At 40.8% G+C, this 17,606-nt stretch overlaps 2 protein-coding genes across 5 annotated transcripts in view; both read right to left on the reverse strand.

The window, feature by feature from the left end:
• The window catches only part of LOC124004287 (diacylglycerol kinase alpha-like), a 36,695-nt gene extending 31,484 nt beyond the window's left edge, over positions 1-5,211 (reverse strand). The window contains exon 1 of the mRNA XM_046313081.1: positions 5,034-5,211. The gene's annotated coding sequence lies outside the window, so the exon portion shown is untranslated. The remainder of the gene's footprint in view (positions 1-5,033) is intronic.
• Positions 5,212-6,579: 1,368 nt separating this feature from the next.
• The window catches only part of LOC124002985 (E3 ubiquitin-protein ligase NRDP1-like), a 29,279-nt gene continuing 18,252 nt past the window's right edge, over positions 6,580-17,606 (reverse strand). For all 4 annotated transcript variants that reach the window (XM_046310866.1, XM_046310865.1, XM_046310863.1 and 1 more), the window contains 4 exons: positions 17,195-17,466; positions 16,759-16,894; positions 12,839-12,942; positions 6,580-10,216 (listed from right to left, as the gene is read on the reverse strand). In XM_046310866.1, coding sequence (XP_046166822.1) covers positions 9,862-10,216; positions 12,839-12,942; positions 16,759-16,894; positions 17,195-17,466 — 867 coding nt within the window. In that variant the 3' untranslated portion in view covers positions 6,580-9,861. The remainder of the gene's footprint in view (positions 10,217-12,838; positions 12,943-16,758; positions 16,895-17,194; positions 17,467-17,606) is intronic.

The raw sequence follows: 17,606 nt of genomic DNA on the forward strand, positions 1-17,606 counted from the left end.
AGCTAGCTATGTACTGTCCCAAAAAAATTCTAAAGATACAGTTGAAATCGGAAGTTTACATACACTTAGGTTGGAGTCATTAAAACTCGTTTTTCAACCACTCCACACATTTCTTGTTGACAAACTATAGTTTTGGAAAGTCGGTTAGGACATCTACTTTGTGCATGACACAGGTAATTTTTCAAATTGTTTACAGACAGATTATTTCATTTATAATTCACTGTATCACAATTCCAGTGGGTCAGAAGTTTACATACACTAAGTTGACTGTGTCTTTAAACAGCTTGGAACATTCCAGAAAATGATGTCATGGCTTTAGAAGCTTCTGATAGGCTAATTGACATCCTTTGAGTCAATTGGAGGTGTACCTGTGGATGTATTTCAAGGCCTACCTTCAGACTCAGTGCCTCTCTGCTTGACATCATGGGAAAATCAAAAGAAATTAGCCAAGACCTCAGAAAAAAAAATTGTAGACCTCCGCAAATCTGGTTCATCCTTTGGGACTAGTTTCCAAACGCCTGAAAGTACCACTTTCATCTGTACAAGTAATAGTAGGCAAGGAGATGTGATCTGTCTCCTAGAGATGAACGTATTTAGTGCGAAAAGTGCCAATCCCAGAACAACAGAAAAGGACATTGTGGAGATGCTGGAGGAAACAGGTACAAAAGTATCTATATCCACTGTAAACCGAGTCCTATATCGACATAATCTGAAAGGCCGCTCAGCAAGGAAGAAGCCACTGCTCCAAAACTGCCATAAAAAAGCCAGACTACAGTTTGCAACTGCACATGGGGACAAAGATTTTACTTTTTGGAGAAATGTCCTCTGGTCTGATGAAACAAAAATAGAACTGTTTGGCCATAATGACCATCGTTATGTTTGGATAAAAAAGGGGGAGGCTTGCAAGCTGAAGAACACCATCCCAACCGTGGAGCACGGGGGGTGGCAGCAACATGTTGTGGGGTTGCTTTGCTGCGGGAGGGACTGGTGCAAAATAAATGGCATCATGAGGTAGGAAAAGTATGTGGATATATTGAAGCAACATCTCAAGACATCAGGCAGGAAGTTAAAGCTTGGTTGCAAATGGGTCTTCCAAATGGGCAATGACCCCAAACATACTTCCAAAGTTGTGGCAAAATGGCTTAAGGACAACAAAGTCAAGGTATTGGAGTGGCCATCACAAAGCCCTGACCACAATCCTATAGAAAATCTGTGGGCAGAACTGAAAAAGCTTGTGCGAGCAAGGAGGCCTTTTAACCTGACTCAGTTACACCAGCTCTATCAGGAGGAATGGCCCAAAATTCACCCAAAATATTGTGGGAAGCTTGTGGAAGGCTACCCAAAACATTTGACCCAAGTTAATCAATTTAAAGGCATTAAAGGCAATGCTACCAAATACTAATTGAGTGTATGCAAACTTCTGACCCACTGGGAATGTGATGAAAGAAATAAAAGCTGAAATAAATAATTCTCTCTACTATTATTCTGACATTTCACGTTCTTAAAATAAAGTGGTGATCCTAACTGACCTAAAACAGGGAATTTGTACTAGGATTAAATGTCAGGAATTGTGAAAAACTGAGTTTAAATGTAGTTAGCTAAGGTGTATGTTAACTTCCGACTTCAACTGTAGCAAGCCATTCACTGAGGACAAATTCATTAAAGAATGTTTAATTGACTCTGCAGCAATACTTTGCCACGACAAGAAAGAGCTGTTTGAAAATGTTCACCTGTCAAGACGAACAGTGACACGGCGTGTTGAGCACATCTACAGAATATGGAACAACAGTTGAAAGACAGGGTAAAGGATTTCACCTATTTCTCATTGATCCTAGATGAGACCAGTGATGCACGTGACACTGCAAACTTGTTGATATTCTTACGAGGCATAACCCCAGACTTGGAAATTACAGAGGAGCTTGCTTCAGTGCAGTCAACGAAGAGCGCAACCACAGGGAAAGATTTATTGGAGGAGGTTAATAAGTGTGGCAAAGCTGGGACTGAGTTTTGAAAAGTTGTCCAGTGTGACAACTGATGGTGCCCAAACTTTACAGGAAAAAACGTGGGCCTTTTGAAAAGGATACAAGATCAAGTAGCTGAGCTGAACCCAGATCAGAAAATTATTTGATTCATTATTCATCAGGAGATGCTCTGTAAATGTGTTCTGAAAATGAGCTATGTTGTGGATACAGTCACTAAAGTGGTAAACTTCATATGCGCAAAGTCTTTAAACCACAGGCAGTTTGTCTCACTGTTGGAAGAGACAGAGTCGGGTCATGCATATCTCCCCTACCACACAAACGTGAGATGGCTGAGTTTGGGGAAAGTGCTTAAAAAGGGTGTGGGACCTGAAATTGGAGATTGCTGAGTTTTTGCAAATGAAAGGGAAAATATGTGGATTTCCCTCAACTGCGACATAAAGAATGGTTGGCTGGTTTTGCCTTTACTGTGGACATCATGGACCTCATGTATGATCTGAATTCCACACTACAAGGGAAGGACCTTTTTGCACATCAGATGTACAGCCTTGTCAAAGCCTTCAAGGGAAATTTCTCCTCCTGACCCGCCAAGTAGAAGCCAACAATCTCACCCAATGTCTGACACTACTAGTCTGTTCCCTATCAGATGATGAGCGGGAGAAGTATACATCACTGCTGCGTGCTTTGAAAGGTGAGTTTTCTCATCGTTTTGAGGATTTCAAAGTGTTGGAAAATGACATGCTGTTGGTTCCTCTCCTTTCACCTTCAATGTGGATAACACTTCCACCTACTTGCAACTTGAATTTATCGATCTCCAGTCTGATGCAGTGATTGGAGAACTATTCAAAACAATGTCACTGACGATGTTCTATGCCTCTCTCGATGAACAAAACTTTCTAAGGATTAGAAGTCATGCTCAGAAGATGTTTGTAGTGTTTGGGTCAACTTATGTATGTGAACAGACATTTTCAGTGATGGAATATAATAAGTCAAGGCACAGATCATCTCTTACTGACTCTCACCTCTAAGCAATCCTGCGCATAGCGACGCAATAAACTATACCAGGCTTCACTGCTCTAGTCAATGCCCATCAGAGACTTCACTCCTCACACTGATTGAGTAGTTTAAATGTAATGTTGAGCTCTCTCTCTTTCTTGTGCATATCCGTTAACAAGAGTTCTGTCCGTGGTGCTGAATGCACAGTGTACTTTTCCCCCCATGTAGTTCATTGCATGTTTAATAATGAAAATACCTATCAAAGGGAGAACATGGATGTAGTTTATTTCTGTGCATGTTAAAAAAGTTAAATAAGTAGCATATCAGGACGTGATTTACAGTAGATATATCTGTCAACAGAGGCATACACATGATGTATAATCCTGTAATATGATTCTGGCCCGCAATAACAAAAATATATTCTAATTTGGCCCTCCATGGAAAATAATTGGCCAGGCCTGATCTACACTGATTGAAGTGGATTTAACAAGTGACATCAATAAGGGATCATAGCTTTCACCTGGTCAGTCTGTCATGGAAAGAGCAGATGTTATTAATGTTTTGTACACTCAGTGTAGTTCCTTACCAGTGTGTCATTTTCCTACCGTACCTAAGCCCTAAATTCCTTAATGCCTATCACATTTGTTATTTCCTCACACCCCATCTCAAGATAACGTCAAAACCATGTTCTAATCAAATACATCCCTGAGGGACACTTTCTAGTTTCATCCTCAGATGAAAAGAGACTGGCAAAATGTGATGGCGAATCTCCAGCTGGCCCAGGCAGTGGAATCCTGCCTGTTTGGGTTTACTCGTCCAATTAAGGGAATCATTTGAGCATGACTCTCATCACCCAAGGAAAATGTCTTCATTCTACGTCAGTACTTTGTTCCGATGGCCTGGAAACCTTTGTGGAAAATCAAATTACTTAAGAGAGAATCAACAACAGACTATAATGCACACTGCTGCTCATTTCATAACTACATTTGAGGATATCACTAAATCAATTCAAATCAAATCAAATGTATTTATATAGCCCTTCTTACATCAGCTGATATCTCAAAGTGCTATACAGAAACCCAGCCTAAAACCCCAAACAGCAAGCAATGCAGGTGTAGAAGCACCTGCATTGCAATTGAAGTTTACACACATAAGCCTAAAGTCACATTCCAGAGGTATCCTTTTTAGTATGAAAGTAATTGACAATAGAATACATTACATTACACCAAAATGACAAGAAGAGAAAATACAATAATTCAGAGGCTTGAAGGTTTTGGGTTAATTGTCAAACATTGGGATTAAGGGTATATTGTTTAACTCCCTGATTTGATTTCATTCTATCTTGACAGGGTACATCCTGTAATGTCCTTTACAGAGTAATGTCAGATTGAATATTTTAGAAACCCAGTTTGAGAAAAACTGCTGACATACAGTAGTTGGCTGCAGTATACCAACATCATGATTCTTGACACCAGCTTTGATCTAGTATGAGGAGATGAAGTTGTGGCATCTCTAATGCATGGCTGACTCAAGGATCAAATACAATGAGTTACTCAATCAGTCACATACACACTTTACCTACACTACAATTTTGACAAAGCAGGATCCCATGAGGAAATAGTGCGAAGGGTAGGGAAACTGGTCTAAGAGCAGAAGGTATGAAAAGCACAAGCATCCTTAAAATTACTTTTATAAGGAATGTATATTTTGTTCTGTGTAAATCATTCCATATGTAGCCTACACAGATGAACCAATATATATACAAATTTGAGTTGAGAAATAATGACAATGGATTGCATTGGAAGTCTTACAGGTCGAACATAAAATTACACTGTAGACTAAAGTGGCCAAAATCAGTTCCAAATTGTTAGTCAAACAAGTCCAGGGCGCGGTGATAGGCTGGCACAGACAAAATATGTTGTTTGACCTTTTATGGAAAATAATAAAAAATGTAAACAATTAAAAAACCCTCAAATGGTCATTGCTCTTTCAGTAGGCTACACTCATTGTTTACAGGTGAAGACGAATCAATTGTAAGGGAATGTAATAACAGCTTACTTTGGTGAAGTGCGTCCAAATGGATGGCTCTGGTGACGAGGGACAAGTGGACCCGAAAGAAACCCGCTATCCACAGTAGAATTCGGTCGAATATGGATGGTTAGGACGGCTACGCGACTGCTATGGCCACAACTAAATGAGCAGATGTTGTTAGTGTATTAGAGCATTATATAAATCCAAGGGATTAGTGGGCGGGGAAGGGCTTGCAGTTTGCGACAATTACACTAGCACCCCCTTGGTGACAGTATTATAGGACAGTTCCTATCTACATTTTGGGAAATGGAGTGTAATTTAAGGGGTAACGTAATCCATTGTGACAGAGGTGGGGGGGGGGGACTTCTCGCGTTTGACAATGGATAATTGACAGAATAGGCTACTACAGATTAAAAATACAGGAGCCACGGAATTGTTATCGAATGGACAGGTGAGGAAGAATACAATGTAGTGAATATGTAAACTTTGTTACAATATGGGGGCAATAAAAAAAATCACAGTAGTCTGGCTGACACCTAAATCGAAAACACGTTTTTATTTATTACACCGATTGTTCTTCTTTAAAAGTTGTATGGCAGACTACATCTATTGGTGTATTGCCGCCACCTACGGTACGGGGTATTGAGATACTACCAAATACAAAAATAAATCAAAACAACCCCTCCTTCAGTCACATCCTCAGGCTCATGTGCCTTTGAGGGCGGGGCATTCATCGGCAGGATTCATTGTAAATGCCTTAGCAGAACAGGGAGGCAGCTACCTAGATTTGTCCAATAGAAACTCTCGTTTAACGTTTTGCAACTGTTCGGACTAATGATTACACCCCAGCTCTCCTTGCGCTGTGAGTCACGTGGGTCGCGTCAGCCAGGCTACAATCACAGGGCAGATGAAAAACGGCCATTTATTCTATTATTGTATTTGTACAAAGATTTTTTGGGACAGATCTTGAGCATTTATTTTTTAGATCAATTGGTGATAGGGTTAAGCTTGATGGTAAAGATGTGTTACTTTTAGTTAATAACCAGGATTTAGATCAGAACAAAATATGCATAATCAATATCTTTATGTATGGTAAATATGTTATACATACATGCAGGTGGGCTAAAGAAAAGCCAAGATTCTTAGTTTTTAAAATGGAATTGAAAAAAAAAACAAAGAAATACCTGTGAAGTCTTAAGTATTTTGTTTAAATGTGTATTACAATCATTTCGCTACACCCGCAATAACATCTGCATGTGACCAATACAATTAGATTTATATCCCTGAGTATAAAGTTTCTTTTTTTGTATAATGTGTTGTAAAGTACGACTGTATATTTAGTTATATTTGACGCTAATAACAAATAAATAAAATGAAGGTGGAATATTTCATCATCAATATGACTTCAATACATGAACATGTTGAAACATGGTTTAGGTCTTTATACTTGAATGTTTTTCACGGGGAAAGATTTCCCCTTGTATTTGGAAATACATTTTATTCCCTTATTTATATATACAAAAGGTTTAGTAATAAAATAAATTAACATAATACAACATTCCAAACGACCAGGAATTCTTATCAGCTTTTAATGAAACCACAAATCTCACAAAATCAAAATTTATATGGATAGATACAGAAATCGAAGTGCCTCAGTATATGTATATTGATATGATAGCGAGCTATTTACAATAAATCTTAAATTTACAATAATTGTGTAATTCTTCCCCAGTTCTGTGGTATTATTAATCATCATCATCACAGTAACACACACAAGACTACTGCATATGAATAAGTGAAAAAGGCAGACAGGTGTATTCATTACACAGATTCTGTTGCGATCCCGTTCACTGCAAAGGGAAGATGTTTTGCAATGAAAACTAGTTTCTACTGGACAAATTCAGGTAGGGCTCTCCCTGTTTGCATCAAACGGTAAACATTTCCATTGCAAGACATAATGAATACACCCCAGTCAGTTCTTGACTACAGGGGTGTATTCCTAAAGGCATGTAGAAAAACGTTTCGCAACGGAAAACATAACTAAAACCAGCCCTTTCTTATTGGACAAGTTCAGGTCAAGCCGTCCTCGTTTTGACCCGTTTGCTTGCATTTGGTTCCTAGTAAATACACCCTAGATTGCAGTATTTAACATCAAAATATATATTTTCCCAGTCTCTCATTGCTCTCTAGATTTCTGAATAGTAAAGTGGAGGTTCTAGCCATTAATTATTCAGAAGTTTTATCAACACTTTGTCCATCTCCTTTTTGTTGACCGTAATGTAGTTCATCCATCCTCTAGGAAAAGACAACAAAGCCCTCTATTCATACCATTGATTCTAACTGAATCTGCACAGGTGACAAAGCCACATAACACCACAAAGAATAATAGCAAGGATCTGAAACGCAAGTCTTGGAGGGATGTTTGTGTGTACCTATGCTCGACAAGCTACTTAGTGATCTCATCTCACTAACCCCATTACTTCAAATCACTTTACAAGCCTTTGATTTGGGTATCCAAAAGAAGTAAGAGTACAATACCACTAAAGGAAATGTAAAAAAAACACACACACAAAAAAAAAACAGCTTGAGATGTATACTTGGCTCGACACACAGCCCTTCAGGACCGGAGTTTTAGTTCCATACATGTATCATATCAAGGCACCTAACTGACAGAGCAAAGAGAGCCAGCCATGCAGAGTGAGGAAGTGGATTAAGGCTATGTTCCAGCTTTGTAGCAGCTCTCAGGAGGAGTCTAGACGTTGGTTAAGCTTCAACTACTTCCTCTGAGTGTGTGTGTGTCAATTTTTATTCAGTCACCCCCAGAAAATGAATTTAATTCATTTCCAGAATAAGCTGGGATAAAATGTGTGTGTGAACTTGTGTTCATTAGTTGGAAGTAACACAAATCAATAGTTTTGTTCGCAAACGAACAAGTGAGTTATACAATAATCAATAAAAATGCTGAAATGAAAGCATGCCAGTAGACTATCACTGCTTGAACGATTTAAGCCAGAATAGTCTAAACTGTTAGGGAAAAAAGTAGCAGTAACATCTTTGCTCACTGTGGTGATGTATTCAGGGTGACAAATCACCTAACCTCATCCGGGAACAACATTACAAATCACCAACGCCACAGAGAAGTACTTAATGTATGACTGGACACAAAATACTAGAATAAGCTACATGATATATGGTGGTGTAAGGTTTATGCTTTTTGACAAGGTAAACCAAATTAAAATAATTTAACAAAAACCGAAGTCTTTTGGTTGATGTAAATTTTTACATAATTGCTGTGGATAAAATGCTTTGTTATCATACAAATTGGACCCACTTCACACCAACTATATAGATAGCATCATAAAAGAAAAAGTTCAACATAGGACACTCAAACTCAGAAAAATCAAATACACAATAACTTTACAAAAATATAAGGCATGAAACTCAAGTCCGTCAATTTTTTGAATAAAAAAAAAATCCAGGTCCACACCCTTCACCAGGACTCTGTCCATCCACTAATCCTTTTCCCACCGTTTGAGTGACATTCTTGATCAGCTCTGCATCCCAAGGAGGAACAAGGTCTGTTGTTGACAAAGAGGAAGGTGATGCAGTTATGATGGGAAATGTAGTTGGTCCAAACGTCCTTGCAAACAATGGCGATCCACGTGATCTGTGTTTATGTTCAGCAGTTCCCCCTTTCTATGTGCCTCCCAGGGCTCACATACAGCAGAGCACATCCAATAGGATTCACTTAAGCAATCCCAGCATGCATTCCTTCTCCTAAGCAGGAAATAAGCCACATTTTCTGGCCCAAAGAGAGAATGTCATGGTAATAGATACAGAGAGCTAAAGAAAACATCTGTCTCAAAGGGGTCCTGAGCTTTCTTAAGAACAATCTGAAGAAATGTGTTGACTTGAAATCCAACAGATAGTCTCAATAAAAAAATGAAAATGTTTTTGGACTTTGCAATGAAGTATGCTTAGATTGCATACATGTTAGCTTTATTATCGATAAATGAGTTTCTGATGAAGTCACACCATAGAGAGAAAGGACCTTTTGTTTCTGTGCCATTATAGCACCTGACAGCATGGGCAGTGCCATTGAGGCAATCTCAATTTTGAAGTAGTCAATTTTGGACATGACTCCAACAGGTTCACCAGCCAATGATGTTGGAAGTCCCACCCAGTTGACGACATTAAAATGGTGGAAGGCCTCAATGGCGCTGCCCATGCTAATACGGCCTTTTGGCCACTAGAGGCCTCTATAATTCTCTATGAGTCATATATAACTGGAAGCTATAGAGGGGGCCGATGAGTCATCTCATTATAGCCAAACAATGGGATATTTTGTCAGCAGCAGTGGGGGCGGGGAGAAGGCAGATTATGCTACAATCTTTTTGTTTGTTTCTTCCTATGACTGATCAATCCATGTTAAGTTTTAATTTCTATAAATAAAAAACGTGTTTAAGGCAGAGAGAGCAGGGTAATCCTGATTTAGTGTGTCTCCTTCAGGATGTTTACTCTTCACACTTCTATTTCCTCTTCCCTCTTAGTTGGAGACACTCCTCCCCCCCCCCCCCCCTTAACCCTCTAAATCCTTCTATTGGTGTCATATCATCTTCTTAAAACCTGCTCTGTCATAGGATCTTCCCCTGCTCTTGCTGTGTCACAGGCTACATTAAAAATGGCACCCTGTTCCCTATATAGTTGCACTACTTTTGACCAGGGCTTATGGGGAATAGGGTGCCATTCAGTACGCAGACATAAGTGTCATAGCATCCGCTGCTCCCTCCTCTCCTTTGTTCAATTCAGGTCAGTCAGTCTCCCCCCTCTCTGCTCTCCACCAACCCCAGCCGGGTCATAGTATCTCCTCCACCCCATGGGCAAAGATCATGACCAGGCCTGGCTCCAGGATCATGTCCTCCCCCATATGCTGGTTCTCACAGGCCATAACCACCACCGCCTGTTTCCCCGGAATACGCTTGGCCACGTAATTCTCATAGTAGCGCCGGTTCATCTGCCGCGTTTCCAGCGTGGCCAGGCCGGCGGGCCAGTTCCTCTCGTGGGCATTCTCGATAAGGTCGTTGACGATGGAAGGCGGGCAGCCGCTGTCGATGAGCGAGCGTTTGATGACCGCCTGGAGGACAGCGTCTGGCGTTGAGATCATGCCGCCCCAGCGGGTGACGCGAGCCGGCTGGAGGGAGTTCACCCACCTAGGAGGAGAGGTAGAGGGGAGGATGAGAGGAGAGTTGGGATATTATAATGGTTATTATAATCAACATAATTCACGAATATGCCTCAAAAGTGGAAAGTGTTGCAGCGTAGCAGAGGTCTGCGCAGAACTGATTTCTCCATCCCCCTCATGCAGCTTTTCATACCGCACCCGCCTGCTCCCGCTGGCTTTTTGTCCAACTCCCATCAACAAGAACTGGTAGTGAAGCCGACCGCAGTCACCCAAATGTTATTTTAGGCATATGTGACACACCTCGCTGAGCAGCAATGGTCCCAGCAATGTTGCACTCGATAGGCAATATTCAAATTTGCAAAAAATAATCCAAGAAATAGGTTACCAGAGATTCTCACGTGGTCCATTACATTAAGGCTATCAGTATTAGGTACTGGGCTACATCAGCCACTAGGCTAGACGTAGTTTGAAAGAGAGTTGAAACAAGAACGGACTTTCTCTTAAACTATGTTTTTTCTATAACATCGCCTACCTTAATAGGAGCGGGACGATTTGCAGGCAGAGACAAATATGGATGACCAATATTTATTTCCAGTCAATGTAGTAGGCCTAAACTATAGCTTACATCATATTTAGGAAGTACATTTCCCTTGGAAAGATAAGTACCACGTGCTGCTCCGCCCATGCATATAGCCTGCTCTATTTAAAGACCACACGCGCACCTGATCTCCTAACTAGGAGAGGAGAAGAAGTAGGCTTCTGAACTTGAAGCAGTAAGAATGATGAGTGGACACATGCACATTCACTTACATTTTGCATAGCCTATGACCCACCTTCTCTGAGAGGGACTATTTGTGGCAGAGATACACAAAAAAAAGGGGTATTAATATTTAAGCTGATAAAACGGGAAAGGTGCCTTTTCCTTTTAAATGATAACATTTTTTTGGTTGCACCTTGACTCATGTTGGTTGAGCACCCTCCACTTAGTTTCATTATCAATATTTATTTCCAGACACTGTAGCCTAAATCATATTTATGTTAACTTCCTTGGAAAGATAACTCTGGGTTTTTCTGGATCAAAAAAAGGGGCTTAGGTGGTGGAGTTGGCAGTTCAGATAACATTTTAGAGGACCCCCCCATCTTGGCAGTGTAGATAGACATTGGTGCATTTTTAAGCCAATTTCCTGCAATTCTACACATTTCTTCATGGAGCTGAGAGAAAATGTTGCCGTTTTAAAGCGAATTTCCTACAATTCAATGTATTTCGCCATGGCTAATGCGGTGTTCCTTTGCTCAAACAAAAATCAGTACGGATTTATTTTGTAATTTATAAAAAATTAAAAAAGAATATATATATATTTTTTAAGCCAGCCAGCCCAAGGATTTTAATGGCAAACAAAATCCCTGTAACTGTGCCGTGCATGTCGGCCCATGCATTTAATTGAGACCACACATACAGTGCCTTCAGAAAGTATTCATGACCCTTGATTTACTCCACATTTTGTAAACAGGATGCATGTTTTGGAATATTTTTTATTCTGTACAGAGTTCCTTATTTTAACTATGTCAATTAGGTTAGTATTGTAGAGTAACTACAATGTCGCTGACCCATCCTCAGTTCTCCTATCATAGTCATTCAACTCTGTAACTATTTTAAAGTCACCATTGGCCTCATGGTGAAATCCCTGAGCGGTTTCCTTCCTCTCCGGCAACTGAGTTAGGAAGGATGCCCGTATCTTAGTAGTGACTGGGTGTATTGATACACCATCCAAAGTGTAATTAATAACTTCACCATGCTCAAAGGGGTATTCAATGTCTGTTTTTTTAAGAATCTACCAATAGGTGCCCTTCTTTCCGAGGCATTGAAAAACTTCCCTGGTCTCTGTGGTTGAATCAGTGTTTGAAATTCACTGCTCAACTGATAATTGTATGTGTTGGGGACAGAGTCATTCCAAAAATATTAATGTTAAACACTGTTATTGCAGACAGAGTAAGTCCATGCAACTTGTGAATTAAGCACATTTTAATCCTGAACTTATTTAGGCTTTCCATACATAACAAAGGGGTTGAATACTTATTGATTGACAAGACATATCAGCTTTTAATTTTTAATTAATTTGTAAAATTTTCTAAGAACATAATTAAACTTTATGGGGTATTGTGTGTAGACCAGTGACACAAAATCTCCATTTAAACCATATTTTTTAAATATAAATATATATATATATATAAAAAGGCTGTAACAACAAAATGGGGAAAAGGTAAAGGTGTGTGAAACTTTATGAAGGCACTGTATATAGCCGTAAGTGCACTTGATCTTGAATGCCCAACTAGGAGAGGTAGCCCATAGGATACTGAACTTGAAGCAGAGAATTATGAGGGTGAATAGTGTGACAAAGAGGTGATTTTAATACAATAGATTGGCTAACGCATACAAAACAGAAAGATGACTGTTTCCAAATAGCCTTAATCTGCAGGACCCAAAAATATTTGAATCCCAAAGTTGTCTGTCTGACTGACCGCAGCATGAAAAATGTTGACCGCGCCGCAATGATCTGTCCCGCGGGAATGCAGCCCCCTACAGCATAGTAAGTTATATTGTCTGATTGTGAAGTGTTCTGTGCACCACAGTGCTTAATAATCCACTCACTCCAGGATCTCATTGTACTCAATGGTGTCCTCCAGGTTCTGCATGTTGGGGTTGGCACTGCGGATGGCCCTCATGTACGCCTTCAGTAACTGGATGTCCCGTTTCTGGAGGCAGAGAGGAGACACCACAATGGGCTAGCAGACAATGCTGATGCAATATCAACCAGATAGACTCAGATGTACAGGCACTGACACACACCAGTGAAAGCATAAGCACACTTACAGTACCAGTCAAAAGTTTGGACACACAATACTCATTCAAGGGTTTTTCCTTATGCGTTACTATTTTCTACATTGTAGAATAACATCAAACTATGAAATAACACATATGGAATCATGTAGTAACCAAACAAGTGTTAAAAATATATTTTATATTCTTCAAAGTAGCCACCTTTTGCACACTCTTGGCTTTCTCTCAACCAGCTTCACCTGGAATACTTTTCCAACAGTCTTAAAGGAGTTCCCACATATGCAGGGCACTTGTTGGCTGTTTTTCTTCACTCTGCAGTCCAACCCATCCCAAATGATCTCAATTGGGTTGAGGTGATTGTGGAGGCCTGGTCATCTGATGCAGCACACAACCACCCTCCTTGGTCAAATTGCCCTTACACAGCCTGGAGGCAGGGGCGCCGTATAGGGGGGAAAGTTAGGACGATTCTAAGGGCCTGTGACTAACAGGAGCCCTAAAAAAATGTAGAACATTAGGTTAATTTAATATTGAAGAAAATGTACCTATCATCATTAATATAATATTTTATTTACAAATCTAACGGTTTCTTTTTCTTTTCTTATTTTTGGCAAACATTAAAACATCCAGAGAGCCTCTGTATTGCCCCCTCCTCGATTTACATGAAATAATTCAGTCCTGCCCCAAAACCAGGCGCGAACGGTACTTCCTAGCTGTGAATTGCGAGTGAGGAGAGAGAGCCAAGTCTTAAAGAAAATCTGTCTTCCAAAAACAAAAAGAACGAAAAGAAGGAAGGTGGGTGTATCCGTGAGTGGAGGAAATGAACCTGTTGGCTTAGTCCATAGCTACTTAATCACTTCACAAAAATTATGAGTGGTTACATTTCGCTCCTCTTGTAGCCGACATTTAATCAATGCAGGCCAACTTTTAGCAAGCTATTCATACTAAAATCAGTTGTCACTGCCCCTGCCTGGGGCCAGGCCCAACAGATGCAGCTTCAGGCTCAGCAGCCCTGTCTCCCCGTACCCATCCCCTGAACCAGCCCTACTCCCAACTGAAGGAGGTGAGCAGCATTGTGTTGAATGACATGTCAGTTGGCATAATAGCAGGTACTGCAATGTGTTGAGGACAGGAATGTGACAGAGGCAGCCAGTATCAGAGCCTTAAAAGAAGAGATGCAGGCTCTTCAAGATGGAGGCTCTTAGAGATGGATGGGAGTCTCTCCTGTCTGAGGAAACACTGATTGCTACGCAAATGGACGTTGCACCTCAATTTAGCAAGGAACACAGCCGCCAGAGGAAAAGGAAGAGATTCCATGATGAGACCTCTCAAGAGGAGACAGCTCAGGACAGTGCAGCAAAAGTGTTTACTGCTATAGACAACATAAGTGACTTGGACACTAGGTTCCACACCACTGCAAAACTTGTAGAATAAGTTTATTCTGTTCTGAAAGTTGGGCAGAGTAGTGAGGACAAAGTCCCTTCTGTATCCCAACCACTGATCATGAAGTATCTTGTCCCCTCTTGGTCTCCTGAATGCAATTTGTAAGATGCAGCTGCAAAGCATTGTTGGAGAAGTGTGCATTGCATTACGTATATTTTGCACACTGCCTGTGACTGTTGCTGGTGGCGAGAGAGCTTTCAGTAAGCTATAATGGATTTTAAAAAACTATGAGGTCCACTATGTCCCAGGACAGGCATTACAGTCTTGCCATGCTATCCATTGAAAGCCAGTTAGCTAGAAACCTGGACTTCAAAGACTTGATCATTGACTTTGCTAGCAAGAAGACTCTGGGCTCTTGGTGAGTAAGGCTGAGTAAGGGCCAGTGATAACTGTTAAATGGCATGGCTATGGATATTGGATCACATGATGCCGACAGGCTGAGAACAAGACTGAGAACAGGATATATCTTAAAGTAATGGCTGGATTGCCATACAATTAGTTGTGCACAATCAAGACCCCAATCTGAAGAATTGATATTGAGTTGGTGACCACTTGACCTTTTCTCTAGCACCACCATCAGGCCTTATTATTTCCATTTCCACTTTTACAGCCACTTATTTTCTAGTTGTTATGTATACTTAATTCAAAAGTGGTAGGTATACTTAGTTTTATTATTTTATTTGTTATATCATTCTATAGATGATAATTTATTTAAATTGAAGAGGTTAATTTATATTTAAGTTATATTTATTTTAAGTTATTCATTAATGTTAAGAGAATTTTCCATTCAATAATTTTACCATTAAAATGACATTTAGATGGCCTTTAGCACCATTCTTATAGAGGGCATCAGTCTTGCGTCAAATAGTGAATTCCACTGTATGCAGAATGTTGCATGCATGTCTGCACAGTGGTATATTTTCACAGCTCACTGTCAGTAAATATCGTACAGTAAATATTGGACTACAACAGAGTTGCAAGCATGCAAAGGTAGTTATTTAAAGCTTTGAATGGGTCGATTGGGTTCTGGAGGTGTGTGGTTACAGCAATTGCGCAGGGTTGGTGTGGCCTGTGGTGGTGGGGCCCAAAATGATATCTTTTCATGGGGCACAAAACCCCTGGCGGCGCCCCTGCCTAGAGGCGTGTTGGGTCATTGTCCTGTTGAAAAACAAATGATAGTCCCACTAAGCACAAACCAGATGGGATGGCATATGGCTGCAGAATGCTGTGGTAGCCAAACTGGTTAAGTGTGCCTTGAATTCTAAATAAATCACTAACAGTGTCACCAGTGAAGCACCCCAACCTACATACTTCGGAGTGGGAACTACACAAGCGGAGATCATCCGTCACCCTTTATGCGTCTCACAAAGACATGGGGGTTGAAACCAAACATCTCAAATTTGGACTCATCAGACCAAAGGACAGATTACCATCAGTCTAATGTCCATTGCTCGTGTTTCTTAGCCCAAGCAAGTCTCTTTTTCTTATTGTTGTGCTTTAGTAGTGGTTTCTTTGCAGTAATTCGACCATGAAGGCCTGATTCACACACTCTCCTTTGAACAGTTGATGTTGAGATGTGTCTGTTTCTTGAACTCAGTAAGGCATTTATTTGGGCTGCAATTTGAGGCTGGTTCACTCTAATGAACCTATCCTCTGAAGCAGAGGTAACTCTGGGTCTTCCTTTCCTGTGGCTGAGAGCCAGTTTCATTATAGCGCTTGATGTTTTTTTCCGTCTGCACTTAAAGAAACTTTCAACGTTCTTGAAATTTTCCAGATTGACTGACCTTCATGTCTTAAAGTAATGGACTGTCATCTCTCTTTGCTTATTTGAGCTGTTCTTGCCATAATATGGATTTGGTCTTTTACCAAATAGGGTTATCTTCTTTATACCACCCCTACCTTGTCACAACACAACTGATTGGCTCAAATGCATTAAGAAGAAAATAAAGTCCACAAACTAACAAGGCACACCTGTTAATTGAAATGCATTCCAGGTGAATAACTCATGAAGCTGATGGAGAGAATGCCAAGAGTGTGCAAAGCTGTCATCTAGGCAAAGGGTGGCTACTTATAAAATATATTTGGATTTGTTTAACACTTTTTTTAGCTACTACACGATTCCATGTGTTATTTCATAGTTTTGATGTCTTCACTATTATTATACAATGTAGAAAATAGTGAAAATAAAGAAAAACTCTGGAATGAGTAGGCGTATCCAAACTTTTGACTGGTACTGCACATGCGCACGCACGAACATGCACACATACGTACAAATGCAGACACACACAAACCTGCTCCGCTAGCTGGTGCTTGTGTTCAGCAGAGGCCTTCTCCAGGTCTGCGATCTTGCCCTGCTGTTGCTGCACCACGCTGCGCAGGTGTTTGATGCAGTTATGGCTAGACGCCTCATCTTTAGGCATCTCCAGACTGAGGGGGAAAGAGGAAGGACATAACTCAGCAACAGCCTTTTAGTGCAACCAACTCACCCACAGCCCCAGTAAACTAACTACAACCTTTAGCCAATACCCTACACCTACTAACCCAGAGCCAGTAGCGCTACTCACCTACAGCAGAGTTTCCCAACCTGATTCTCACCCCCCTCTTTGGTTGTGCTCATACAGATGACATTCAGTTTCACAGCTTTACCTATATCATTTAAATGAGTAACAAAACATGCCCCAAAATAGAGTTTTGGCGAACGCCTTTGTTGGAGCCAACCCCACTCACCCGCAGCCCTGCTCGCACTGGACGGGCCTCTTGGGGTTGTGCTGGCAGTCCCTGAGGTGAGACTGCAGCTGGTCCAGGCGCAGCACGGCAACGCAGCCAAAGCCGGCGTTGTCGCAGTTGATTTGCAGCTTGGAGAGCATGTTGCGCATGATGCGGGGCACAGGACGCAGGTGGGCCAGAGTCACCACGCTGCGGTCCACGGGGCATATCTGCTGCTGCGAGAACCACTGGGTGATGCAGGCATTGCAGAAGGCGTGCTCACAGTGAGGGGCCTAAGGGAGGGAGAAGGAGGGACACGGAGGAAGAAATGGAGAGCAAATGTTAAATTGACCTGCTCCGACAAAAATGCATGTTTCTATTAAAAATATATTTTCTGTCAATATAAAATCTATAATATATGACCATTTTGCTG

The sequence above is a fragment of the Oncorhynchus gorbuscha genome, linkage group LG18 (assembly GCF_021184085.1).
Source record: "Oncorhynchus gorbuscha isolate QuinsamMale2020 ecotype Even-year linkage group LG18, OgorEven_v1.0, whole genome shotgun sequence".
NCBI classification, from domain to species: Eukaryota; Metazoa; Chordata; class Actinopteri; order Salmoniformes; family Salmonidae; genus Oncorhynchus; species Oncorhynchus gorbuscha.